This window comes from Triticum aestivum, chromosome 1A (assembly GCF_018294505.1).
Source record: "Triticum aestivum cultivar Chinese Spring chromosome 1A, IWGSC CS RefSeq v2.1, whole genome shotgun sequence".
In the NCBI taxonomy this organism is placed as follows: Eukaryota; Viridiplantae; Streptophyta; class Magnoliopsida; order Poales; family Poaceae; genus Triticum; species Triticum aestivum.
Window position 1 is genome coordinate 210,795,645 of NC_057794.1, and position 27,629 is coordinate 210,823,273.

At 38.4% G+C, this 27,629-nt stretch overlaps 3 protein-coding genes across 14 annotated transcripts; 1 reads left to right on the forward strand and 2 right to left on the reverse strand.

The window, feature by feature from the left end:
• The first annotated feature begins 1,447 nt into the window (after nt 1–1,447).
• LOC123043344 (uncharacterized) lies at nt 1,448–9,988 on the forward strand. 2 transcript variants are annotated; one of them, XM_044465763.1, is made up of 12 exons: nt 1,448–3,757; nt 3,843–4,584; nt 4,686–5,444; nt 5,537–5,689; nt 7,708–7,960; nt 8,049–8,156; nt 8,250–8,556; nt 8,632–8,824; nt 8,931–9,029; nt 9,109–9,362; nt 9,456–9,531; nt 9,695–9,988. In XM_044465763.1, exons 2-12 carry the CDS (start codon nt 4,381–4,383, stop codon nt 9,794–9,796), a joined length of 2,508 nt encoding a protein of 835 aa, XP_044321698.1. In that variant the 5' UTR covers nt 1,448–3,757; nt 3,843–4,380; the 3' UTR covers nt 9,797–9,988. The 2 variants fall into 2 exon arrangements, with proteins under 2 accessions (XP_044321698.1, XP_044321700.1); XM_044465765.1 differs by lacking the exon at nt 5,537–5,689.
• Nucleotides 9,989–11,888: 1,900 nt separating this feature from the next.
• On the reverse strand, nt 11,889–17,227 carry LOC123043354 (uncharacterized). Of its 8 annotated transcripts, none has more exons than XM_044465774.1 (18): nt 16,453–17,226; nt 15,539–16,354; nt 15,268–15,420; nt 15,117–15,170; nt 14,821–15,028; nt 14,689–14,733; nt 14,532–14,597; nt 14,337–14,405; nt 14,115–14,252; nt 13,957–14,028; nt 13,587–13,742; nt 13,382–13,477; nt 13,136–13,301; nt 12,847–13,053; nt 12,671–12,769; nt 12,334–12,502; nt 12,162–12,237; nt 11,889–12,066 (listed from the first exon to the last, which is right to left on the reverse strand). In XM_044465774.1, the coding sequence occupies exons 2-15, from the start codon at nt 15,620–15,622 to the stop codon at nt 12,724–12,726; spliced, it is 1,560 nt and encodes a 519-aa protein (XP_044321709.1). In that variant the 5' UTR covers nt 15,623–16,354; nt 16,453–17,226; the 3' UTR covers nt 11,889–12,066; nt 12,162–12,237; nt 12,334–12,502; nt 12,671–12,723. The 8 variants fall into 8 exon arrangements, with proteins under 8 accessions (XP_044321709.1, XP_044321705.1, XP_044321723.1 ...); XM_044465770.1 differs by having other exon boundaries at nt 12,334–12,589; nt 16,453–17,225; XM_044465788.1 differs by having other exon boundaries at nt 12,334–12,589; nt 13,957–13,992; nt 16,453–17,223.
• Nucleotides 17,228–17,288: 61 nt separating this feature from the next.
• LOC123043395 (protein FAR1-RELATED SEQUENCE 1) lies at nt 17,289–27,372 on the reverse strand. Of its 4 annotated transcripts, XM_044465818.1 has the most exons (24): nt 26,956–27,372; nt 26,638–26,862; nt 26,173–26,437; nt 24,848–26,085; nt 24,459–24,746; nt 23,557–24,366; nt 22,811–23,103; nt 22,602–22,685; nt 22,446–22,517; nt 22,269–22,345; nt 20,494–21,253; nt 20,252–20,404; nt 20,110–20,172; nt 19,772–20,024; nt 19,571–19,648; nt 19,205–19,285; nt 18,952–19,110; nt 18,418–18,619; nt 18,143–18,338; nt 17,953–18,051; nt 17,786–17,872; nt 17,616–17,682; nt 17,471–17,546; nt 17,289–17,371 (listed from the first exon to the last, which is right to left on the reverse strand). In XM_044465818.1, the coding sequence occupies exons 12-22, from the start codon at nt 20,387–20,389 to the stop codon at nt 17,671–17,673; spliced, it is 1,368 nt and encodes a 455-aa protein (XP_044321753.1). In that variant the 5' UTR covers nt 20,390–20,404; nt 20,494–21,253; nt 22,269–22,345; nt 22,446–22,517; nt 22,602–22,685; nt 22,811–23,103; nt 23,557–24,366; nt 24,459–24,746; nt 24,848–26,085; nt 26,173–26,437; nt 26,638–26,862; nt 26,956–27,372; the 3' UTR covers nt 17,289–17,371; nt 17,471–17,546; nt 17,616–17,670. The 4 variants fall into 4 exon arrangements, with proteins under 4 accessions (XP_044321753.1, XP_044321761.1, XP_044321779.1 ...); XM_044465826.1 differs by lacking the exons at nt 17,289–17,371; nt 17,471–17,546; nt 17,616–17,682; ... (9 more) ...; nt 20,252–20,404; nt 20,494–21,253 and having other exon boundaries at nt 22,038–22,345; nt 23,709–24,366; nt 26,956–27,313; XM_044465844.1 differs by lacking the exons at nt 17,289–17,371; nt 17,471–17,546; nt 17,616–17,682; ... (9 more) ...; nt 20,252–20,404; nt 20,494–21,253 and having other exon boundaries at nt 22,038–22,345; nt 22,446–22,478; nt 22,916–23,103; nt 26,956–27,312.
• Between the last annotated feature and the right edge of the window lie 257 nt (nt 27,373–27,629).

Consider the following 27,629-nt stretch of genomic DNA (forward strand, 5'->3'; position numbering starts at 1 on the left):
TAAGAACATTTGAAGCACAATGCTAAAAAAATCTTTGTTAATTATCTGAACACCGTTGTATTGGTAATGCCATGAAATTTCTCTCCCCTTTCCTAAAGGGTTTTCTATGTTATATCTTGTCATGGATATCATGGTCTGCTTCTCCTTGGGAAGGATATACCCCTGAAATACGTGTTTAAACACATTTTCCTTTCCATTGTTCTGTTTAATTTGATAATCATATTATCCTTTCCATTGTTTGGTTTAAACTTTCTTGAGGTCTATATGATCTAAGCAGTAATATTCTCCTGCTTATGTAAACACCTCGGTGTACAGTTCTGTCAGTAAGACCCTGTTACTATTGTTGATGACATACCGATAACCACCGATGGACGAGAACTTGGCTTCATATGTGATTCATGAGGCACCTTCCTAGTGATCTGTTCCGGTATCAGATGCAATACTTAATCTTGATGCTTTGAACCCCTTCCACACTCTTTTTCAGGCATCGAACATTTCCCCGCCTGCTTGAAACTTCCCATGACCTCCTTACTTTGCTCTCGATATTTTCTTAAGTTTCATTTCGAGAGTTACTTTCTGCCACCTTCACCGATGTTATCGACCAGATAGACAACCTTGCAGAGGTTCGTTCTCCCAAAATACCCATCCTTTATTCTTGTGTAAGTACGATAGAGTTCCCAAAGAAAGGATGTCGACTTCGTCATGATGGCCTAAAACAGAGGAATGAAGACGTCAATGTAATGGATCGATCTCTTTGAGAAGACCCGTTAGAATTTCGTAACCAAATCCATTCCCCCTTACTCCCGCTCCTAAATCTCGGGACGAGATTTCTTGTAGTGGAGGAGATTTGTAACACCCTGATAATTAAATTAATCTACAGTAACCTCACCCTAATGTGCCAAGCCATCACAATTAATTTTCTAAACCTCACTTTGATCCAAACCTGATTCAAATTCAAATTTAAATTAAAGTCAAAATAATTAAAGTTTTCAAATGGCAAAACAAAAATGTGGGTTGGGTTGCAAATTTTCACTAACAATTTTTCATGAAAGGATCAACATTTTTCAGAATGATAAAATGCCCCTAAGCTATTTGTAACTGACCCATAAAGCTTTTAACTGAACCATCTCAATTTAAATAAATATGTAAACAAGTCAAAATTATTTTAACTTGTTGGCTAGCCCAAGATGTTGCCAAGGATTTATGTGTTACTTTGCACATTTAGTTAAAACTGTTTAGTACCTAAAACTAAATACAAGTTAGCAAACAAAAAATAAAGAAAACATAAACTACTGGGTGCTCTGGCCCATGTGGTTGGGGAGGCCCAGCCCAGCTGCCCTCTTCCCACCTCCTGTTCACACGAGGGCGTGGAGGCCATCCATGGCGCCCCGGCCAGGTGTCGGACATCCACGCCTCCTCCCTCTCCTACAAGACCCCCTGCCTCTCTTTCTCCCATCTTGGAACCCTAGATCTCTTCTCCCTTGCGCCACCATATCTCTCCCCTCGCCCTCCCTGCCCTGCCCGAGCACATCGAAGCCATGGCCACCGTTGTCTGCGTGCCCACCGTCGTCCCCATCGCCTAGGCCTGCGCCAGGAGCACCACCGGAGGCCGCCGCTTCTTCTTTGCCCACCAGGCCAAGCCGGAGAGCCCTCACGGTGCCGGATCCATCGCCTTCCACTCCGCCACGGCCGCCACACTTCATCGGTCGATCCGCTGACCTCGCCCACCTTCGGCCTCACCGAGACGCCTGCGACACTCTCTATGAGCCCCCGGTCCCTCGCGACCTCTCCCCTCTCTTCCTCGTGTCCCGTAGAGGCACGCCCGATCTAGTCTGATCTCCGCCGCCGCCAGGGTTCGTCGTCGGCGCCCCTGCCAACCGCCACAACATCTGTTGCCCTATTGCAGCCGCCCACTGCGGCCTGCCGTGCTGCCCGACTCAGCCTCGCGCCCCCTCCTGACCAAGCCCACCTCCGCCTCACGCCCACGGCCACGACCAACGGCGCCCGACCACGCTCCCTGCACGCCATGCCTACTACTTTGTCGCTGCTGCTGTTGCCTGCTTCCTACTGCTACTTCTTGCTACTGTTGCCGTTGTTGGCTGCTCCTCATGCGGCTGCCACTGCTATCTATTGCTTTTGCTAGCTGCTGAGCTGCTAGTCTGCTCCTTTCCCTGCCTGTTGCTGCTGCCTTGCGGCTCGACTGCTATTTTAACTGATGCTGCTGCGGCGCCCAGCCGCACTCGCCGCTGCTTGCCGGCCCACGGCCTTCTACGCGTGCTTGTTGTGCTGCACTTCGGCCATAGCCGGCCAGACATGCGTGCACACAAAGCATCCGGCGCTCCTACGCATGCCTTGCATGCTCATGTGCGTGCTTGCAGCCTGCCAACATCGATTTGTTTAGTGTTAGGTAAACTTGGTTGGCCCAATGACATGTACCTCACTTTAATTCTACACTAGTTTAATTTTTGTGCCAATGACAAGTGGGCCACCACCTCTAGTTTTGACCAGTCATTTTGACTGTGTTGACCAGCCCCCTGGGTCCCGTTGTCATACACATGGGCTAGGTAGCACTATGTAACAAAAGTATTTTATTGTCTTATTTTTGAATTAAAATAAATTCATAAAATGATTAAAACTTTAGAAAATCATATAAAATAAACCGTAGCTTAGATCGAAATAATTTATATATGAAAGTTGCTCAGAAAAATATGAAGAATCCGAAATGCCACGAACATGCAACCATCCCCCTTCTGTTCGTCTGTCCGAAAATGCCGAATATCAGGAATACTTTCCCGGATGTTTCCCTCCTTCGCCGGTATCACCTATCCCTGCGTTAGATCATCCCTGGCACCGCGTATTGCCTTGTTATATTTTGCGATGCCTTGTTTGCTCCGTATTTACTGTTTCTTCCCCCTCTTCTCTGGTAGACCCTGAGACCGGTGCTGATGCCACTGAGTACGACTATATCAACGATGACCCGTCTTTCCTTGCCAGAGCAACCCGGCAATCCCCCCTTTGATCAACCATATATCGCCCACTCTCTTCTCCCTTATTCTTGCATTAGGTTTGCTACTGTTATTGATTTCAATGCTCCTATTCTATTGCATAGCTTGTCATTGTTGTGAAAATGCCTAGGAGCTCTCGGCGACTCCCCCCACTGTAATCCATCCCATCCACCGGCATTGGTATTCGCACTCACTATATTAGCTCCGCCGTATTCACATCATTTAACGTGTACTATTCATTTCTAAAGTACGGTATATAAACTGAACAGTGCAATGCGCTTTCTCCTTTGTCCAGGCAATTTCACATCATCTTGTCCTTCTCCCCACTCGCCCGCCAACTCCCAACCACCCATCTGGATTTAATGCTCACGCTTCACAATCTCCTGCAACGGCTCAATCCAAAGCTACAACGGTCATCGACTCAATCCAAAGCTACAACGGTCATCTCCCTCCTCTCGTCAGATATAAAATGCTTGCAGCTAGCAGCTTCCTCACTACTCCATATCATACCGTCAAGAACATTTCATACCACCCATTCAGAACAGCTTCCTCCCTTGTACATGGTTCTCATTGCCATGTCTAGCTCAACCCATCCCATGTCAAGCTCCAGCTCCCCCCTTGTTTCTCTTGAGGAGCAGCCACCACTTCCACTCATGATCTGCCCTTTCTGCAACAATGGTATGGTTTAGTGGTGGGTCTCTCGCACGTCAAACAATCCAGGCAAGCACTTTTACAAGTGCGAGCACGAGTGGGTATGTCCTAATTCTTTTTCCACTATCTCTGTACTATCCTGTTCTATCCTGTAACCATCTTCCTTTTTTCTTCCGATTTTGCCAGACTCACAAATGCAACTTTTGGAAATGGGAAGAGAACTACATCAACATCATATGAGCCAAGTGGCCGAGGCTGTTCACCGTCCCTTCCCGCGAAGACAGGAAATTCCACCGCATCATCTTCGTTCTCCTTCTGGTCAATCTGCTCGCTCTGCTCTTTGTATGCTGCAAGGTCGCATGAAGCCGGCGGGAGCTCTCCCGACTAGTGCATGTCCATCAAGTTCAAGCCGCTCTTTATTGAATAAATTTGTTTATCTGTATTGTCTGTAACCAGCTACCATCCACTTGCAAATTCTATTTTTTATTTTAATCCACCTTATGATTAGATGTTGTAATCATGTATCAGAACTAGTACCCCTTTCACGCATTCGTAATCAGATTTATGATGTATGAATTTTTAGTTATCCACCTTCTCCATTACCTCTGTCATTATTGTTCATTATTTACGTCCATCCCACACCACATTGTACCATCTCTCAATAAATAACCTCTCCCCCCAAAGTCAACATTCCCTGCCCAAAAGGCTGCTTCAACAGGCATAAATGCTCCTGTGCAACCATCAATATCGTCCACCGGCTGTCCCAACACGCTTGCTTCCTCCAATTATAAACCCCCCTACACATATCTGCACAAATGTATTCCATCCCAACCAGACACCCAATCCGTCCACCCACGCCATAGGCTTCACCACGCATAGCAAGACCTGCTTTTATCTAAAGATTCCGTATCTTCATCATTTAACCAAGGTATGTCTCAAACAAGCGTACATGCTTTCCCATCGGTTGCATCTTATTTCATCCCTAAAAGGAGAAAACTAACTACTTTATCAATTTTTTCATGTTCCAAGATGTCATATTCACGCCCTAGTTCATCACGCTTGATCGAAGAGGTGCTAGATGCAGCTGACCAACTCGATGACAGCTCAGATTCTCATCCGGGAGGTTTAGCACCAACTTCACGCACGTCCGTAACAAAAGTTGTTTCTATTGTTTCGTCTTTCAACGAGTACAAAAGATTTCTTGTTAATGAAATTGGTTGGGGAGGGATTCTTAAACTCCCAGCACTCGCCCGACTTAATCTACGTTTTAGCAAGTGGTGGATGAGTCGTCTTGATGGGCCTTCCATGTCTGTACACCTAAATGCCACTAAAAGGCTTCGTTTCTGGCCTGGAGATGTTCACAAAGTATTTGGTGTGCCATGTGGGCCCAAAAATATTCTTGGGCCGGATGGCCAATGCTCAGAAACGACTATACAGTTCCTACGTTCTATTCTTGGAATGCCAAAGAAGGGAAATCAAGTTCTAAAAGCTGCTGAATCCAACCTCACTCGTCCTTTGTCTGAGCATTGTTCTAGTAATTTAGAGAAAGATTGTTTCAAGATGGCATTCGTTATTTTCGTTATCGGCCACCTTCTTGCTTCTTCTAACAAGCACGACACATCAATAATTGACTATTGGGGAGAAATAGCAAACACTGATAGGATAGCTGACTTTGATTGGTGCAACTACGTTCTATCCGATTTGATTTCTGCATCACAACAAGTTCAATCAGACATGCGCAATAACAAGTTAAAGACCCATCTTCAAGGATGTCATGTATTCCTCCAGGTACGACCTGTAGATCTACATATGTTATTATTACTTGTTGTTTTTAACCGATTCCATGCGCTACAATTATAATTATACTTCACACTATCCAGGTATTTGTTCTTGACAACCTAAACCTCGGACTTAACAATATCCCTCACGATACTTATCCAAGAGTTGCCTCCTTCGACGATAACAAATTACGACGCATGATATTGGCTACCACAAGTACCGACAAATTAACGTGGGACTACTCTTGTGCTCCGGTACAACAATTCGCGTCATTTTTTTCAATCTCACAACAATGCCATTGAATTATATATATCCACCAAACCTCCGTTTTATTATTACTATATACAAATTGTTATTCATGCAAATTCACTTAATATATTCTACTATATTTTATTCCCTTTCAGAACTGGGGCATCGTTCAATTCAATTTATAATGCAACATGGCCATCAACCGCCAATCGTGCTCACGTTTTTTTATTCACGCGTTCTAATTATCTTACTTATATACATATATTTGTACACATTTTCTAATTATTACACAATGTAATCCTTTTCCAATGCCAAATAACATACGTCTTTTCCAACGAATTTTAATATATTGCACTTTTAATCCAATAATTAATCTGTACATTTCTCATCAAAAAATAACATGCTTTCTTTCACATGTTGTCCTTTTCCAATGCAAAATAACAAAAGTATTTTTCTAACCACAAATGACAAAAACCTTTGCCCATTAATGTTTTTTTTCATTGCACACTAACATAAAAACTTTTCACATGCAAAAAATCTAATGTACTTATCAATTGAACAATAAGAGTTTCTTCAACCATATTTAAAACCATTCACACATTTCACATTGAATTAGTCAATAATCAACATTTTATCACATTCATTTTATACATCCCTTTTTTCATCGCCACTTACATGTCAACCATTACTTCATATCGTTTATTAATGATCCCTACATATGATTTCTATGCTTTTCACCATGAATTACTAACGGGCATCAACTGCCAATAGTGCTCATGTTTTTTTTATTTCGCCGGTAAAATTATTATACTTCATCACATTTTCATTTACACATTTTCCCCTCAAAATACAATTTCATCCCTTTTCAATGAAAAATAAAATGTTTCTTTTCCTTTAATATTTAATATATTATCCTTTCAATCGAATATAAAACCTGTACATTTTTTAGGCACCTTAACACGATCATTTTCCAATGATTATTATTTTCCATTGCAAAACATCCTAAGTCATTTTCGATACACAAATAACATAATTATTTTTCCATGTTTATTTTTTAGATTCAATTATAATAAATAATTTTCCCAAATAAACAAATAAAACTTTTTTTAGATGCAACAATAACCGTATTAATTTTCATAATCTATACTTAATTATCTAAGTGCACCGTTTATACTTTATTAAAACAATTCCTTCTTTCCTCACATTACTTAAGTATTATTTTTAAAGCATGCATACATTACACATTGACTAACCCAATAATCAACATTTCCTCACATTTTCTACAACCTGTTTTTTGAAGCACTTTCATGTACATCAATATTTGCATTCCTAACATTTATCACTTCCTAACCTAACCTTTATCAATAATCACACATTACCATTTTTTTACATTTTACAATAACGTCATGACAAACTGACAAACCCTTCACAAGTTTTAAATTTCAATTATGTTACTAATGCTAAACAGCTATCGCGTCCAACGTCACCGTCTTAGTCCAAACAAATTACTAATTCGAAATCTGTCAGTAATACTCAGAAATATTTATCTAACCAAACATGACGACTTATTGCACTAATATACAACATTTAAATAGCTTTTGACCTTTATTGTATTCAATATTATAGTTTTCCCACAAAAGATGGTTTTATTTCCGAAAAATTCGTAGTACTTCTCGGGCGCTAACCCACGATAATTGTTTATCTGACTGTCTGCAGATACGATCACCCCACGATAATTGTTACACAAGGAGTACATTTGACTTAGCCGCTGAAAATCTTTCCCGGACAATGCCGCAACGTAATCAATCACCTACTCCTACTTTACGTCCTACCATACCAACATCTACATCATTATCTCTGAAGACACCACGAACTCCAACCACACCAGCCGTTCCACATACCACTGTCCACGACTTTGCTAACTACATGAAGTCCAATTATCCTCATATAGTTAGTGCAATATGTCTAATATTAACGATCATTCTATTATTGAACCACTTATTAAACTTTATTCTTACTACAGGTGTCATCTGATATTGGTATACTTCTAAGACGCAACAATGCCATTGTAACTAGAGAAGCCACATCATTGCGGAGTTCCATTCTACGCGAGAACACGACATTTCTTGACAAACTAATGTCCCTTCTATCATCAAGTTGTATTTGTTGTAGCATTCGGTCTCTTCCATGTATAATGCAGAGTTCGCCTCCTATGAGCACAACTCATCAAAATTTAGCTTTAAGTGGTCGTAAATTGGACATGTCAGATTCTGAAGGTTATTATTACATTCATTGTTATGTCGTACAAATAACTCATTTCTTCTACACGTTCCATTCCTAACGTGTAATTCATTCATTGTTCAGGTGAGACTTCCTCGTCCACAAGCAAGGTCCCTTTTTTCAACCGCACTACACAAGATAATGTCCCAACCACACACTCCAAGAAACGACCTAGGATTAACTCTCTTCAAGGTTTGGTGTTTTATCCTCGGCAAGAGTTCGATTAATTTCATTCTTTCTTACATTCAATTCACTAACCTATTCATTTCGCATGTATATCACCAGCAAATTCTGTGACACCTCCGTCATTTGCCACCACTTCAAATAAGCCTTCAACACTACAGCTAGCTAAGACATGGGCCGACACAATCGCTTGTGGTGTTTTGATGTTCAATGATGACCAAAACATACCTGATGGAGCTGTTACTTTTGCCCAATTATCTGATCGGCTGCCTACTAAATCAGCGTCTCGCCATCTAAAGTACGCTACTGACCATTGGACTGCACGTGCTTATCAGCCTAAACTGAGTATTGACAGCCTTGCTTCTGTTGAACAATTCATGAACAAACTATCTGAAGATGTTGCTAGGAGGTATGCCACTTATTACATACTGTTTAAACTTTTTGCACTACATAATACACAACTCTAACACCATTAAATTTGTAGGCCTTGGGTCAGACATGATTATCCAAGATTCATTTCAATCAATGGATCTTCCATTAGAGACCAGTTAGTTGGTGATACACCACTAGACCATGAAGTATGCTCTTTAATCGTCCGGACTATTGTTATTAATGACAACATTTTCCTATATCCCTTAGGCGGCTTTTGGCGTATTTTCTTTGAACCAGATTTATCGGTCAGTTCAATTAACCATTAATTTCCTGTTACCTTATTGTTATTTTATTACCGACACTATGGTTCCCTATACACTTTACGTATTTATTTAATTACCTTCTATGCAGACATGTATTCTTGCTGGCGAGAATCTATGGGAAGTACGCTCCATACAAAACCAATTCCTTAGCCAACGAGCGTCAACTCATCTATCGAATTGTAAAATGGTAATCAACATTTACCATTTCAATTTATAACATATTATATTTAAATATAAATTTAACATTAGGTTGCCCACCTACACAGTTCATCATGCCGGCAACGCTTCAGACTGGCTGGTGTGCTTACGCATGGGACATGGAACGCAAACTTATACACATACTAAACCCTTGTGCCGACTCAGCCCAATATAGCTCTCTAAATACCACACACGATTGCATCGCCGAAAAACTTCATGTTGGCCTTTACTCCTGTCTATTCAAATTTTTCAATACCTGGCACGTCGACTGTTTGAATTGGAAGAAAGTATATGATATACTTGCCTCCGAAGTTTTCACCAAGTGAGTATTTCTAAACCATGCCCTGTTTTCCTACTACTTCAACCCCAGATCAAACAAACATGATCTTTTTAATTTTTCTATTTTGCATCACAGGGATGAATCTGACTTGGCTATGATTCAAATGGCCTGTTCTTTCAACGGCGTTGGTGTGTCTGAAATGCTTAACAAGGTAATAGAATATATAATTCAGTCTTCTTTTTTATAATATGATTGTTAGATTCCTATAAAGCATTTTTAACTATTTTTCCAAAATACTATTTAATTCCACCGGATTTTAATTATTATCTTTAGCAGCAATATCCAACATTAAATCTGCTTGTTTTTACTTTCAGCTAAATGTGAGGATCCAGAAAATTAATTTGGTTGCAGACGTTGCCAAACTCATTCACAACGCCGGAGAACCGCCTGTCGAGCTTCACGCCATAGTCAGCTAGAACATTTGTCATATGGATTGTTCCATGTGTTCTGATCATATACTATTTATTTTACGTTGCATTCAATAAGTCATGTCTTTGGAATGTAATATTTACTTACTTTGTTTGCCAAGTTATATTGAAACATTAATGTTCTGAATTCGACGTACTTAATGTCCCTCTTCAATTCATAAGTCACTCTTATTCCGTACATTTGATACATTTTTTATATTTACTTACTTTGTTTATTACTGTGTGAACAATCCTTTTAGAAACTTCTATTTTTTACATTACCGACCTTACTAGAATGGATGTTTACCATTTCAACTATATTTATCGTTCATTGCAATTTGACGTCCCAACCAATGTACCGAATGTGTTTTCTTCATCCTTACGATGCAATCGTTGTTTATCTTCTGTACATGACGAAAAACACAATGCCCTTTTCATCCATTTTCTTATAATTAATTTCAAAAAAGAATAAATTACAATGCAACATCAACTTTTTTCAATATTTACTTTTCACATAAGGTAAGCTATTATGTAATTTATTTTGAATAATTATATCCCAACAGTTTTACTACTACACAGCTTTACAATCTTTAATTTATACATATCGTCAACTTTGTAACTATTTTCATGTTATACAGTGTAAAAACTACATACATTCCATTTCCACAAAATTGTATTATTATTAAGCTTTGTTTACTTCATGTCCGTTCATCCAAAATCTATAAAACAGATGTATTAGTTAATATATTTATGCATTTTATGGCATGTTCAGTAATGTAGGTCTCTTTATGGAACGTAACAAAATGACACAACTTTATTATTATTGACATATGTAGGAAGACTTATGCACACACACATCCACATTCCTAAATTATTCATATATACTTAATAATTTTTATAGTAAATTAACAGAAAATGCATTGGAGCTCTCGGTTGCTACCCCACCCCTATTCACAAATAATTTAGTAATTCATTTTTTTTCAAAAATTCACGTAATTTTTAAATGAACCAAACATTACTACGGAAATTTATTGTATTAGGGGTAAATGATGTTCCCCCAAAAGGCTAGATTCAAGTACTATTCATGCTAATATGTCATCATATTTCATACCTTAATTTTCGTTCAATAATATATCCAGGTTTTCCTAACCCTGAAGTTTACGTGATTTTTTCATTTTCCAAAATATTTATATGAGTACGATACCTAGTCATATTAGATTAAAAAAAATATACATGTTTTTCTTAATTTTTTCAATTATTAAATTATTATTGAATTTAAGGGGATTGAACAGAAAATGCATACGATCATTCGGGTGCTACGCCACCTTATATTCAAATCATATTAGTAATTCAAATAAGTCCTGAAATTCCCTAACATTTTATTGTATAAAACATGACCAAGTATTGCACTCGTATAACAAAATTAAATACACAATTTCTGAATGCTACTAATCCACCATACTGCTGCTCATACACTTTTTTTTACAAGTACACACATTCTATAGATATCTTTTTCAACTACACCTAACAACTTACTCATCTGCAATAACATATTTAATTGTTTTACTTTAGTACAAAAACAAATATGGACTACACACATTATGATACTATAATTGATTTTGATTCTGCCACTTAAGCATATTCCACCCCTACATCATAATAACATAGTAATTTTTTTAATACTTTAATTGTTAATAAATCTATACACCGCAAACAAAGCACCACATGTGTACCAGGAATGTATCTTACTACTAAAACACCACCCATTTCAATATTATATTTTCCTTCAAGCAGTACAACATTCTTAATTAAATTTTCTAAGTATATATAGAAAACAAATTTTATTATTTCAAAAAAAATGATCCTAAAATAGTTGCTACAAATATCAAAATTACTATATACATACACCCTAACGTACGTAGCATACAGTGAATCAAATATAAATAAAAACTCAACCATGCTTCAAAAAACGAAACATGCTGATAAACAATACAACGACAATATAGACAAATAAAACCAAACAAACATTCAGAGACATAGCCATAGTACTTGTCGAATTTAAGCTTACGAAATATATCCCACATTCTTCATAGAGCTTAACTAATTTAAAACAATCCATATATGTCTTAAATAATAAGTAGTATGACATTCATTACAATACCACGACTTGTTGCCGCTCTACCAGTTAAATAACTTAGGTAACTCAGAATTTAACATGGTATGATTTCCCTTGGGAAACTTGAATGTGGCACATTAAGCTTGAATAATGCCAGAGAATTCTGCATTAAGAAACAACTTACTTATGTCAGCATTACAAATTGATTAATGATTTTCCACATTACATGTGCAATTTTCTAGAATAATAACTACTAACCGTGTTAAGAATGTGCTTTATCTCTTGCCCATTGAAGCTCAATATGATGAGTAAAACATAGAATGCAGTATCACCCCTACCAGCACATTGCAGCAGAACTTTAGAGACTACCAAATATTGAAAAACATAAATAATTATATCTAAATGAAAAATCAAAGCTCAGTATGTTCACCTCTTCACTCGGTCCGCCAACACTTTATGGCATTTCATTTTCCATTTAGAAGCATCAACATGATAGCCGGGGTATAACTCAGATATCAAGGACGACATCCCATTAAGCAACAACATATATTTTGCCCAGTGCTTCTTCTCCAATGTTGTCTCAAGCTACCATGAGTTTGCTGGATCAAACACATAGACCACATGAGTAAACATATTGAAGACAACAGAACGTAATACCCCTCTACAGATCTGTCTGGAACCATTATCTGCACACAGCAATTAACTTCATAAGATGATTTAATTGGTAAACAATATACATTATGTGATCTACTTGCTAAGCCCCTTACCATATTGCAAGTCTTCAAATCAAATTTTCCGTTCAAACCAACCAAACTTGCTTTTATTTCATCACTAATCTATACGGCTGCACCATTAAGCACTCTCTCCTGGAAACATATTACCACTACCAAATTAGAAATCTTAACTATGCGCAAATTGTTTTCTTATATACTTATTTTCCTACAATGAACTAACCGCCCAGCTTAGATGAAGAACCTTCCTCAGCCTCAAAATTGACCTAGGAGCATATAACTTCTTATCCTGACAATACACAAGCCTACGGAAAATATCAAATTGTCTTGCACCAACTTCTCCTCCAGGTTTCATCATTGCATATATCTCAGTTCCAGTAATTTGCAGCACAACAGGTATAGGATGCTCAATCCAGATCCTAATTGAATGAACTTAATCAGTCAAATTTATATTAGGGAAGAAAAATGAACTAATTGTTATAGGATTTAGATTATATTCACCTCCTTAGTTCCATTCCCTTTGTATTCTCCAGCTGCTCTATAGAATCCTTCAGTACTTTCCTACTGCTTAAAAAGTAGGCGCCAGGTCCTCCTAACCCACCATTGCTAAGTCCATTTGATATGATTGGAACATCCATCTTCGCGGCGATACGTTGCCGTTTACAAACTGGGAATCAAACTATATTATATTATTACAAAACAATATATACTACCTACATATACATACAGAAAACAAATTACTCTAACCTTCAATCAGTCGATTTATTTGAGAGATTGACCTCTTCTTCCCAATATCTGCATCTGCAACAGCTGTAATGCTCTCTTCACTTAAATTATTACCTCCTGCAGTACAATTAAGAAAAAAAACGTACAATGTAAAATGTTGTCACAATTAGAATCGAACAGAAAAGTTCCATCCTATATATAAAGGTCTGTACTATTATTAACCCACCCAAAGAATTTTTCTTGAATGCGTCATGTGCTAGTATCGGGTTCATTTCGTCTGTCTTAACACTTTCAGACAAAACGGTACATCTTTCATTGGTTCTTTCATGATCCAAAAAAATATCTCTGTTTTTCGCCAATCTCCTGACATAGAATTTCAACACTATAGAATTTTGTGAAAATGTTAGAATCCCGTTACACATCCGCATCATCAACTATATATATCGTACATATCTGCAATTTACATTCTTACGGAACAAAATGAAAAAATCTAAATGATTTGCATATTATGTTTTTATTATGGAGCAAATAATCTCAAATATACTTTTTATCAGCAGCAGACCTATTACAAATATAAAATTAGCAACCCAACTAACCTGGTTTTTGTTTTCCGCCATCTCCTTCAAGTGTACCTTCATTAGTTTTAATTTCATCTCCAATCAATGCAACTAGATTTCGTAATTGCAATTTTTTTAGGCACATCATATGGAACATGATGCTTTATCTTCAACAGTAAACAAGAACACAAACTTACCGCCCTTGTTTATTTCTCCAGTAAGTGAACTAGCTTGTTGTACCATCAATGTCTGCTTTGTTGAATTGACTGCAGCTGTACGTGTGCATGTACCTTGCCTAGAGCCACATGCCCCACTTAACCCAGCACCAAACAAACCTGCACATTAGTGAGGATATCTATTAATTGGCATGTGCCATCCAGAAACAAATGTACGTCACGTACTGGGAGTTAATTACAGACCTGCTTTCATCCCAGCAAGTGCCTCTGCTACTGTTTTGATATCATGGTCCTCATCTGTACTTGCAGATCCTGGAAAGTACATCCAGGGTAAATCACTCACCTAGCTTGTACAAACTACAGTTCCCACATATACTAGGTTTCCATCTTAGGTAATTTCACCAATGCCATAATTGGACAATTTTGAAGGTGACTAACCTGTTGCAACTTTCTTCCTTTCCCAATTTTCAATATCATTACAGTCTTCTGTACTAACAACCACACCTTAAAAAGAAACATGCTCACATGATTAACAATTCATATATATTAATGATTACACTAATACATAATAACTCAGCATAACTATAAATAATACCTTCTAATATGCGTGGTGGCATATCTGGGCTCCATCCACATTTACCTAAATCATCATTTTATTCATAGCTTATGTACATAGCAGTAGGAGCTAATTTCATATTACTAAGAACGATAATGATCGATAAGCTACCTTTTAAGGCTGATTCAATTTTGGCGTCATTATCTTTCCATTCATGAAGCCTCGATAGAGTCTGTGCCATATCATGCTCTTCTATCCGTCTCTTTATCATGCCAACATCATTTGAATGATCCTTGGACATGAGCCCGTTGAACTCATGACATACTGAATCTGCCTTTAACATAGACATTCTCAACTTTCCTTTTAGGTATAATAGTGTCTGCAAAAAAAATTAACCATTCAATCTAATTAAGTTTACTAACCATACAAAAGATAAACATGGTGAGTGTTTCAGTTTTTCTGATTACCTCATAGTGTATACAACCGGCAGCTATAGCTTTTCCAGAACAAGCAACATTGCCCTGCATCCATAGACAGTTATATATATATATAAAAATATATACCATGATTAAATATATATCATATACAATTGCTTAATAACATAACTACATTCCTAACCTTCAAGCCTCCATACTTGACCTGGCCATCCTCTTCGAAGGTATCTGCTTCGATGAAAGTTCTCACTACAGAAGTTGAATACAGCTTAACCGCGGCTTGCTTTGTTGTATCGATGGTGAGATAACCGGTATCAACCGAGTTGAAGTAGTGTATCTGTTTTTCAAATGTATTAATGCACAGTTAGATATTTTTTTTTTCTGTTATCAACAAATGGATTCACATGTTGTAAATTGCAATGCTGAATTAAGTAGATATAACAAGTTCTTCATACCTGCAAAATAGTTGGGCATCCATATAGCCAAACATTTTGCTCTCCTTTTCGTTTGGACTCTGCCAGGCACAGGGCACCTCGCATTACTCCTCTAGAGCATATCTACTGTAGTTCCAAACACTAAGTTTGGATGGTTCTTCGACAAGCCGGTATACATCATTTGTCACGTGGTTGCGACCATCTCGTGGTCCAAATACAACGGAAACAGCAAGCATGGCCGTTCCCACCTCCGTCTTAATCCTCTGCTCTCGAGTCATCGGCGAGTCCACGTGTTCTTGTAGTATACTAACTACATCGTTCATAGTGATCTCTTGTGGAATCAGAGCCATTCCCAGAAGATACCTAGCACTCATGTAGTGATCATCACTTGGACTGTTGTTGTTCCTCTGCAGTGTCAAACCTCCTCTCCTTATATCCATATAAGAGCAAATCTCCATCTCGCCCAAGATCAACTTCGCACCGCCTGGCAGCCTCATCGTACTGTCATTGGGGTCGATCCTATCAAGCAGAGATCGTGTGAAAGAGATAAAAAAATTCCCTGTTTTCCGAAGATGCAGTAACCCACCAAGGCCCATCACACGAACTAATGCTTTCTGTTCTTCGCCCCAGTTCTGCATCGCTAATCCTATCGCATCAGGCGTGTAATTGCTCCTCACTATGCATCCATCTAAGCTTACAGATTCCAGATGCTCACCGAACGCCTCCGCTTTCAACTCACGGCTACCACCAAAACGATTAAGACATGAACTTGATTCGAAATCTACACCTTGTGGTCTGCCATTTCCATGGCGGCCTCTAACCAAGTTCATTTGATTCCTAATAGATTACACAAGGACAGAAAACAAATTAAACCATCGGTCGGAATAGAAGAAACAAATGACCTGTACCGACGGTGAAAGTTTTCAGAAACTTACCTTGGAAGATGATGCGAGGCCACCGGATGCGTAGAACTCGCTTCCGCCGCTCTAGTTCTTGCTGAAGAGATAAGATTCACTAGCTCCCACCCGCTCCAGTCTTTAAGTCAACCGGATCTCAGTTTCTCCATCGGAGTGGTAATGTAGTACACCCGCAATGAATTTGGGGTACCAATTTCTCTGGCTTGCAAAACGTCTCGTCCGAACAGCCGGACAGTTCAGCAATTAAGAGCGGCTAGCAGTGCAGAGGCTAGAGCACGCCAGTAGTACATCCTAGCATCCCAGCACGCGTTATGTGACACTGTTTCTGCTAATTCTTTTATCCCTTTCTACTGTTTATAGCATACGCTGCAAATGTCTGCACGCACAGGTCTACTGTTTGTCACGCAAAATGTCCACACAACAAACGACAAGGATCCGTGCGCCGTGCAACCAACACGTATGCTAGTTACGCTCCAGCAGTCGGGTCGCGTCGCACTCGAAGGGGCAACGCACCCGTGTATGCCGACCCTGGATCATTTTAACTTCAGACAGATCTACAGAGCCGGCTACCCCACGACAAAAGGCTGCTACCCAGGAACAAACAATGCGTCAAACCAGTACATGCATTTCTTTCCCAATGCATCCGCACCGTTAACATACCTAAATTTTGTTTTCTTTTATCTAGCCATGTCCTTTGCGGACCGAACATGATAATTGAATTTTAATTATTACAAATTGGTTGTCTACCTTCTGACCATTTTAAGCAATAAGGGTTAATTGTTACAACGTGCTTTTCTGCCCCCTGATTTTATTTATTACAAATCAAGATCTTGAACATTGATTAAAAACCGATGATACATTCGGGTGCCACCACCATGTTTGATTCCATCCTGCATGCTAGCTGTAGCAGGTTCCTCTTTAATACATGCAGATCCATCTGCAAAGTTATGAATAGAAGGAGAAAATCATATATATGACCCAGTGTAATGAATTTACAAAATAGAGATGTAACTAAAAACATTTTAATATATCATACCGCATTAATCTTCTCGTGGACCTCTGATCCATCAAAAAATTTCATGTAGTGAACCACATAGTAACCACTATCATCGCTGCATTATTTTCAAAAATGTTAGTTGAAAATCATACCAAACAAACATAACCATCGTACCTTAACCAACCTTGATGCCTTTGCATTCAGATTTGTATGGAAGATATACTCCCACCCATTGGTTCCTATGTCAATGCCTTCAAAAGACGTCTCAAAGCACATTGTCAATCCTTTTATAAGTATTGAACATCTACCAACATGATGTTCCTCCACATATGTCTCTCCTAGGCAAGACCTTACCGGATCTAGCACATGTAGCTTCTTTTCGATACGGTCGAATATATATAAGACCCAGCTCTTGTCATTTTCTTGGTATGGACCGAACAACTGTAAACAATTCATTTCAATTCTCGTCAATTTTTTTCTCATATATTGCTATAAATAAAAAAATTATCTAATAAACGCACCATTTTGCATGACTCCACGTCGTAGCCAATGTGTTCACCCACGAAAAGGTCGTTTATCGGCTTCTTAAACCATGGATTCGTTGTGTGTAGAATAGAGCCCTACATATTAAATATCAACAACTTAGCATTCCATTAAAAGTTAAATTAAAACATGTTCTAATATTTTAATATAATAATTAGCTACACTCACCGACAACATAGGATGCAGAAAGTGTCTCCAACGGCTGTTATCGCCGCTTAAACACCATCTCGACTCATACTCCCGGCTAATGCGGCAAAACTTATCAAAACCGACATAATTCATCCTCCTGCCCGGCTTTAGTAACTCAAATATTGTGTTCCCATCCAACTTAATTTCAGTAGGTCTTGCAAGTTCCACCCATATCCTGTTTTTTTTAACATTATCCTTCAACATAAAATTCTATTTTAAATAACTTGTATAGGTATAATAAGTTTACAACGAACCTTGACTTGATTGTACGTGAACAATCTATTAGATTCTGATAAGCTAACTCCGAAGATCCTGTTCCAAATGTTGGATATTTTGCACCAATGTCAAACGGTGATGTACCACATTTTTCATTAATTATATGTTTCTTCAGTAGCTCAAGCTCAAATTCGTCACTGTCTTCATCTGAACTGGAAGATACAGCACGTGCCCTCTTCCCTATATATATTAAAATATTACTGGCACAGTTATGCATGTTAAGATAACAAGTAGATCATTCGCATTACAGATAGTTAGTGAAAAAAATTTAAAGAAATAGTTATATGTAAATCTTATTCAAAATCTATTAACGTTAGTTTAGCACAAAGGATTAATTTTTCCTCGTCCAGAATTTCAAATAGTCATAGTTATATATTATGTAAGTTTTGTATAATAAGACGCGGCATTAAACATTTAATTTAGGTAAATTCAAATATGTAATTTCCAATGAAATGTCCAATTTTTATTTGTTAATCATAATTATCATGTTAAAAAGAGAAAAGGCAACTCACTAGCATTGTCAGGTACGTAAACAATATCTTGGTCCAAATGGTCATGTTTGTCGAAGGAAAGTCTGCTTTCTTCAAAAAAAATTGCTTCCTCTCTTTCTTGAACTAACAAATCATGCTCATTGCGGTAACTTGAATTGTTAAGGTCCGACAAAGCAAAACCTGCAAAACTTGTAGAAATTATGCTCAGATTTTAATTCAAAATTACTATTACTTACAAATACGTTTTTTAGTTATTAATTCAAATCAAAATTACCCGATGTTGATCCAGGTCGAAGCAGAAGGTATCTACCGTTTACTCCTGTCGATGAACGTTTCCCTGTCATACTAAATTGTCCTACAAGTCCCGATTGTGATGTTATATTTATTGTTTGCTAAATGCGAGCATCTTGGACGTCTTTTAAACAAAAATTCGATATAAGCCTTAAGACAAAAGTATTTATATGAAATTTAAACAAATAATTATTATTTTTTGTTTTGAAGTCAACTTTAGCTGCAAAAACAATGTCCTCATGATGACCGCCTTCACTCATTAGGATCAACATAAATTATATATCATAATAATATTTTGCTGTAAAATAAAATGCCATTAAATTTTATATTTACATTCTATATTCCATACCTTCATCTATAGACATATTGTTTTCCAGTGTTCTGTCGCCCACTGCATCGAAACAATTCCCCATGCTAAAACGCAAACCTAATTGTGTAAGTTTAAAATTGACAACATATTAAATCAGTGCCGGCAAAGTTTATAATTTCTTACATTTTTAAAAAATTATAAATTATCATTTATGTGTAAAATTATTAAAATAACAATCACCTGCTATCATAGAAGACATTTCTTCCAAGCTACAATTCAATTTTTCAACATGCTCGTAGTAACCCTTGCCCTTCATGTATGCCACCAACTCTATTCTATGCTTGGCAGCTTTCTGGATCATTTTGGCCTCGTGCTCGCGTAATGTGTGCACTGTAAAGTCAGCCGACGTTGCACCGGCTGCGTAGAAGTCCCTGGTTTCCTCCTCCATGCTCTTACGGTATTCTTCTATCCTATCAATTATCCATGCCTTGCACTGTGCAATGTTCGATGAAAATGAATCATCATGTATTCAATTAATTACTCGAGTGGTTGTCCAATTAGGACATGCCTCTACTTACCTGTCCGGTTATACCTTCCAGCTGGCACTGGTGTCCATTTATAGCTTGATTCGATGCCTTGGCCTGATGAAATGTTTTTAATTAAATCATAGTTATGACTAGAAAATACAATCCAATCTTCTAGCACAAATTTATAACTTACCGGCATGGAGCCATATAACCTTTTCCCATTCACTAAAATTGTATCTTCCTCGATAAGTGCCTTTATGCAGACACCTGTGTAGTAAGAAACCCTAGGCGTCGATGTTTGGTCAACGCGGATAAACCCCGTGTCGACCATGTCAAAGTACAGTATCTGCAGTCAGATGTTTTGGAACCAAAATTGTTAGTTTAAGGAAGGCATCATGGTTGTTTGTAAAAGTCATGACAAGACATGATGCTTACCTGAAGGAATATTATGCATCCGTATACGTGGAATCTTCTTGGTGATAAGAGAATTTTGAACCTTCTTCGCACCGTCAAAAATTTCAGCAACTATATACTCCCCCCAGTTCATTTTGTGAAGAATAGACGGATCTTTCACCATTTCGTATGCATCTAAAGGTATCGATGTCCGACTCTCTCTTGGACAGAAAAAACTGCCGTACAAAGCATTACAAAGGCCACCTTTGTCATAACCTCTTCTTGAATAGTCATTGGATTGCTGCAAACTCTACGCAGGACCTCGATCACCTCTGGAACTGTTATCTCTTTCGTATTTTGCAAACCATCTTTAACCAGACATAACATAACCCTTGCGTTCCTTACGTCTTCAATGCTTGGGATCCCATCATCTCTTTTAATAGATACAGATCCACCATATCTAATGCCTAGCACTCTAGATACCTGGATCTCGTTTATCCCTACAACCTCTTTGACTCCGACTCTGAGGCAACGTTCATTACTATCTACCCGTTGATAGAGCAACTGTGTGAAATCTCGGTTGAATGTCTGCATATCAGGCATGGTAAGAATCCCACCTAGACCAATTGATCTGATAAGAGATTTTTTGTTCTCACACCAACAAGCTATACCAAGCTTGATGTCCTTTGGCGCAAAACTACTGAGAACTAAACTACGCCCACCAGCACCCATCAAGGAGACGTCTCCCAGTCCCCAGCCACCGCCCGATTCTAGTGCAAAAGTATACGAATTTGACATGTTTCTGGTTTTACAAAACAAATGCAAAAAATCAATATATGCGTAAGAAACCATATAGAACAATATATGCCGACACATTCGTATGTAAAAATTATAGATCTTAGATACAAACTCTTACCTTATTGCAAATCCGTTTTCTCGCTCTCAAACGACCAGATCTACTCAAGCTCGTGAGAACAAACGTCTGTCGAGCAAAGAACGAGCACCGCACAAACGTATACGCTCTCCATACGATCCTATACTTATAGCCCTGACCGCGAAACATTTTTTCTACACATGTTATTCAGCGGGTAAACAATGCATTTTGCATACTGTTCACGCCATGCATTACGCAGTCCATTAAAAGCTGAATTAAGTGCGGGATAACTTTACAGGCACGCATTTAAGTTTTAACTTTATATTTGATAGCTTCACGTTTGGAAATTAGCTGTCGACCCAATTTAATATGACATAACATTTAATATGTGTCAGTGTTTATGCGTACGACATAAGACTTTTGGCACTACGAAACCGGCTTCTGTGCACACGTTTGATTTTAAATGCAAAGAATTTATAGCTCTGCGGCCGTCTTCATTAAGGGAAGACCCTGGATCCTCTCTTTGTAATGTTTAAAGTAAATATGACCAGCGCCGATACAATGTAAAAATTAAACGGATATATATTTAGTTTGAATCATTGAGTAATACATATTTTTAAAGTTAAATAAAATGCATTATACAAGCACACACATATTTAAAGACACACATTAATCTGAAATAGAAATTAATTCTTAGGTGAGACATGTGATATAACTAAATTCAAATGAAAATAGCATATTTTTATTCTCATATGATATAACACAACCGTCAAGTGCTTATTAATATATTTTCCCTAAATGGCAGTGAGCACTGCCTGGCTTAGTTTTACGCCTTTTGCACGCAAAGCTGTCAACCTCTTCTCCATAATCATCGTTGTCATCCTCCTTTGTTTTGAATTTTGAAGAAATGCGGGAGCAACAGTCACCAACGTCTTCCACGTACCATATTTCGTCGAACAAGGTAGACACATATGGATCGGTCTCTCCGTATCCTTCTTCGATCTCGAAACATACATGTTGCTAAAATAAAAAAAAATATCAAAGATTTTGTATAATAGTTAATTACAAAAATAAACCATAAAATAATATAATTTAGTTTACAAAATTTAGAAAAAAATACCTGTGCTAGTAGCAGCTTATCTTCCTTCACGACCTGATTAGTTGTTTTTTTAATGTAACAACCCACGGATGCCTAAGTTAGTGAAGGTTTAATTGTTTTTAGATTGATCATAATAAACAAACTTTAAATAGTTTTAACATATTATTTACTGTTTACCTCTCCAGAATAGTTCTCATCAAGTATATCTCCAACCTCCATCACAGCTATGGCTGTTGACATAGGAGGCCTGAGCACTATTCGCTGCATTAGAAAACATAAATTTGAAAATACAATATACATAAAAATAGCAACAACTCGTGTGGAACTAGTTCGTGTGGAGTAAAATAGCAACAATTTGAATATGCAATAAAAATATCTTCACTAACCTCCGCATGGATCTGGCCACCAGACCTCAGCCTCTTAGCCATTCTTGAAATTCAAAAATATCTTATGGATATAAAAGCTTTGATGAAGCCGCAGGTCTAACTCACATTTGCAAGTATAGGCTATGTGCCTGGAGAACAGCCGTTGCTTCTATATATAGAACAAAGACGATCGCACGTGCTTGGTCCTGCTGTCGTTTTTTGAAATTTGAATCCGGCACTGATTGTATTAATTGCAGGCCCTTCGCCCCACTCCTTCAAGTTGGCCTCGGCCCATCAGTTATGTCCATTTCATCCTACATGACAAAAGAATGAACATGTAGGGGCAAACGGCCCATTATAACCTTTATTCCTTGTTTCTATTTTTTATGTTGTGCAACATGGCGGCGGTACGTGAAGTTTTTTGAATGTAAAATAAATAAATATATAAATATGTTTCATAGTTGTATATACATAATTAATTGCGGAAATTGAAGACATTTTGCAATATAACATAATTATTACACAAGGTGGATAATAATATCTCCCTAGCGTTGAGGAACTCATTAATAAAATAAGTTACTATTCGATCATATAAATATAAATTTATACTAAAAGCAAGAAATGAATATAAGAAACACGGTGCATCTAAGAACCAGTACAATAAAAGAAACTAATCATTATGCTGTTTTCCATTTTGCACTCAAACAACATGAATTATTCAAAAGAGACTGTTTCATCGCAGATACATGTTGCAAATGCCAATGTACTTTTTTCATTATTCTGGTTCAACACTTCATGATTCATTCCATAACAATCTTGTCGTTGAACACTGCCTTCTTGCCGCAATTTTTCCGTCGATGCCCTGCTACACCACAATTTGTGCAAGTAGATTGTTTTCGCGGTTTAACCGATGCATCACCTCTCATTGGACATGTTGTGCATTTGTGTCCTTCGCCCCTTCAAATCTTGCAGAATCTCGATCTCTTAACATTCTTCTCATAAGGCGCCTTCTCTCTTGCTGTTGTAGGTCTGCCTTTCAACCTCTTTGGAGGTGGTGCGGATAACTCATGGTGACTTCTATCAGGTGAGAATACATCGTTCATTGACTCTGAACTTTCACCTTCGTTAGCATCACCTCCATTCATGCACGAACTTTCAGACCTTGTGCATTTTGCCATATGAATGTGACGGAGTTCTGAAAATTCTTGTGCATCAGCTGGCATGTTCATGCTCATATCTCCCCTGATTTTGCTTGTTGCATTTGACCTAGCAACGCTTGAAGCTTTGTCCAACACACTCATGCCATCTCCCCTATTGCAAAGAGGGGCCACATTCAATAATCCTTCCTTTATGTAATTAATAGTGAACTCGTAACTCTTAACATTTGTGTCGCCAAGTCTAACCAGCTCAAGTGTGGCATTGTACAAAGCAGAGTGTCTGTATGTTGGAGATTCAATAGGACCCATGTCTTTCTCGTAATGTTTAAGATGGTCAGGTAGGATGTCACGTGCATCTATTGTCCATCGTTTCATGACATGGTGTGCCGGGATCATTTTAACATCCAATACCATCATCACCTGACAATACAAAAGAATATCATGTCAATCTACCTTAGCAATCATAGGCCATTATTAGATTTTCAGTATTTCATAGTTTGCACCGAAGATACCTTGATTATGTGGCAACATACCATACCCATGTGGTCGAATAGTCCGCATTGGCATATGTACTTTTCCCCATCATCAGTTATTTCTATTTCAAAATCAGTCTTACAGTACTTGCTTCTTTTCTCTGCATTCACATGAGTTGCTCTGTACAATTTCTTCGGTGTTATCTCCGATACAGTGTATGAGCCAGCTGCATACATATAAGAACAGAACATTTCAAACATTGTCCTCGTGTATATTTTGCTTGCGTGCTTCTCCAGTGGAATGTTTGCCTTCAGTACAACACCTCCCTGTAAAATTTAGATTTATTGTTATTATAAAATAAGCGTTTCTAAGATAAATTTCATTTTCAAAAGCATATTACTACAGAGATGAGTACTGAAACTTTTACCAGTCTTGTACGTTTTTCTTGGAAACCTTCTTCCCGGTCTCTGTCGATTTGAAGCTTGCTATATTGTTTCACAAAAAGATTCATAGGGCAGCCTGGAGGTACGTAGTTCTTGAGCATGTGATTCGCACTTTCGCTACGCTGTGTGCTAGTCATCCTGGCACAAAACTTCCGTGCAAAATAAGGTTTCGCCCACATATGTCGCTTTTCATAAGTCTGTATGAGGAAAGTATTCTTCTGCAGTGAATATTTGTCAATCAACTCTTTTTATTGTTTTTCAAACTCTTCTTCAGTCAACATTTCCTGTATTAATTTGTGGAACTCAACCCTGAATTCACTCCGTTTGTTGTACAAAGTCCCGAGCGATTCTTTTGCTTTCTTTAAAACGTGCCACTTACACCAACGATGTGTTGCATCTGGGTAAACTTGCTCGATAGCTAGCTCCATGGCTCTTGCTTGGTCCGTGAATATTACATTCATATTGGTCAATATCAGATCCAACCAGTTTTCATTACAAAAAAAAAATATTACCAAATTGACAACTTACTTACCAGTTAGAATGGTAATTGGTTTCTTCCCTCCCATCAACTTGACAAACTCTGAAAAACCCAGTTAAAGCTCTCTACTTTCTCATCACGCATAAGTACACCAGCGTATATAACACTCTGGAAATGGTTGTTAACCCCAACAAATAGTCCGAATGACATGTTGTATAGATTTGTCCTGTAGGTAGTATCAAATGTAACAACATCACCAAAGTAGTGGTACTGTAATTTGCTCTTCCCAGTTGTCCATATCAATGTTCTAACTCTACTCTCATTGTCTACACGAACTGTATAAGTGAACTCAGGGTCACTCTGCTTCAACTCAGCAAAATAATCCATTGTCTTCTTAACATCTCCATCTGCTTGGTCTCTGCTTAGTTTCGCGCACAAGGTCCTCATGCATCTTTTGGTGAAAGGAACATTCTCTATGCGACCAAAAAATGTCCCTATTATGCTGTAAACATTGCTGAGGTTGACATTATTCTGACGCAGTTGAGATACCAGCTCTCTTGTGTATTTGTCTATGTGTCGGTGGGAAGGGAAGTGGAGTTTCTTGGCGCATGTGTGTAACATCTCATGGTTGTGAGAGACTCTGTACTCACATATGTACCAGCCATCATCTTCAGTTCTCAGCAATCTAATCATCGTTGGACACTCTGTTCTGGAAGAGGTAGAGTTCACCTTCTTTGGTTTCCCCTAATGAGAAAGTAAACTAAATTGAATAACCATCCAATATTCTGAAAAGGTGTAAATGAACAGGGATTATAGAGTTTGTTTGCTTACCCCGCAGTTGCACAGCAGCTCTTGCATGCTTTTAGCACCTTTGACATTTGTACGACTCTTCCCGTACCTGATTCCGAAACCGCATTCCCATGAATACAGATTGTAGTAGTCGTAGGCCTCTCCTAGCGAATCAAATGTCAACCCCATAGAAGGCACTACGACTTCATCTCATTTCCTCTCAGCGAATCCTCTAAATGCTAATTCCAGTGCACTAATCCTTTCTGCACTAGCGGCTCATTCATCAGGCATTGCGCCGTGTCTGTGACTGTAGTTGAAAAAAAAGACCAGTGTCAATCCCATACAAATACGATTAACGTTACATACAAATTAGGAGAACACATTAAATTTCTATGTTGATGGTATGTCCATAGAATCAACAATTTTTTCCAGAATTCGAACCTTATGTGCGTGTGCATCAAGCTCATAAATCGAGTTCATGAAGGAAATTGTACAGATATAACATACCGTCGAACCCAGCCGCTCTTTTCCCTTTCAACATCAATCACATTTGGAGTCCTTGATTTCGATCCAGGATCTCCGTCTACTACTGTTGAGACGTGCTGCTCTATGCTGCCATTAGAAGAATCTAGCTCATCTGCTTCAGCTACCGTCGACAGTGCCCGCGCCTCTTTGACGGACATCTGAGCTATCCCCGCGGCGCACTGGTCGGCTCTTTTTTCTTCTGTCGATCTTAAAGGGGAGAGTAGCAAAAGAAAAATAAACACATACTCATTTAATACAGCAGTTCTGCTTACCAATCTGTTCTAAAACTAAAGAACTTACATGGATTCGATGGCGGTGGGTTCCTGGTCAAGCGGATCTGCCGGACTGCTCATCTTCTCGCACCAAAGAACTCAAGAAAAAGATTACTGCTAAACAGCACACGAACAGAAGCTATACCAAACTGAAATCAACTACTTCTGTGGCGAAATTTTATGACTAGAAATCACCACAAAGAGCCGAGAGGAGAGCTGGTTTTCAGATTTGGCTACAGAGTCCTTGTGAGGAAGCAGAAAACTCCACAGGTAGGCGATGGTTGAGTACATTAATTAGGTAGGGACAACTTTCTGTATGATGGTGGCCAAGACAGGAAACAATAAATGAGCAAGAACAGGTATAGACTGTTCCTTCCTACAACGCATGCGCCGTATTAACATGCTATAATCATTTAAAGACAAAAGGCACAGATCCCAAGGTTGCATGCGTGCGGCAGCGATTCCGTAGGTGGTCGTCGCCGAGTGCTCCTAATCCACCTCCGTCATTGTTGCTACAATTGTAGATGTCTTTACTTGCTATCCTAATGCTTAGTATAGGATGCTAGTACTTCATCTGTGGCCCTACATTCTTGTCCGTCTGCCATGCTATACTACTGGGACGTGATCACTTCAGGAGGTGATCACGGATATATACTATATACTACTATACTGCTACATCACTTGTGATACTGTTCGGGTGTG

Coding starts and splice junctions, on each gene's coding strand:
- LOC123043395 (XM_044465818.1), bottom strand. CDS start 20,389: ATGGTCGACACGGGGTTTATCCGCGTTGACCAAACATCGACGCCTAGG. Junction 20,173..20,251: donor GGTTATATGGCTCCATGCCG/GTAAGTTATAAA, acceptor ACATTTCATCAG/GCCAAGGCATCGAATCAAGC. Junction 19,111..19,204: donor TCGACCTGGATCAACATCGG/GTAATTTTGATT, acceptor CAAGTTTTGCAG/GTTTTGCTTTGTCGGACCTT.
- LOC123043344 (XM_044465763.1), top strand. CDS start 4,381: ATGCTCCTGTGCAACCATCAATATCGTCCACCGGCTGTCCCAACACGC. Junction 8,557..8,631: donor TCTGAAGATGTTGCTAGGAG/GTATGCCACTTA, acceptor TTAAATTTGTAG/GCCTTGGGTCAGACATGATT. Junction 9,363..9,455: donor GCCTCCGAAGTTTTCACCAA/GTGAGTATTTCT, acceptor TTTGCATCACAG/GGATGAATCTGACTTGGCTA.
- LOC123043354 (XM_044465774.1), bottom strand. CDS start 15,622: ATGCGAGGTGCCCTGTGCCTGGCAGAGTCCAAACGAAAAGGAGAGCAA. Junction 14,734..14,820: donor AATTGAATCAGCCTTAAAAG/GTAGCTTATCGA, acceptor ATGATGATTTAG/GTAAATGTGGATGGAGCCCA. Junction 12,770..12,846: donor AGCTGGGCGGTTAGTTCATT/GTAGGAAAATAA, acceptor ATATGTTTCCAG/GAGAGAGTGCTTAATGGTGC.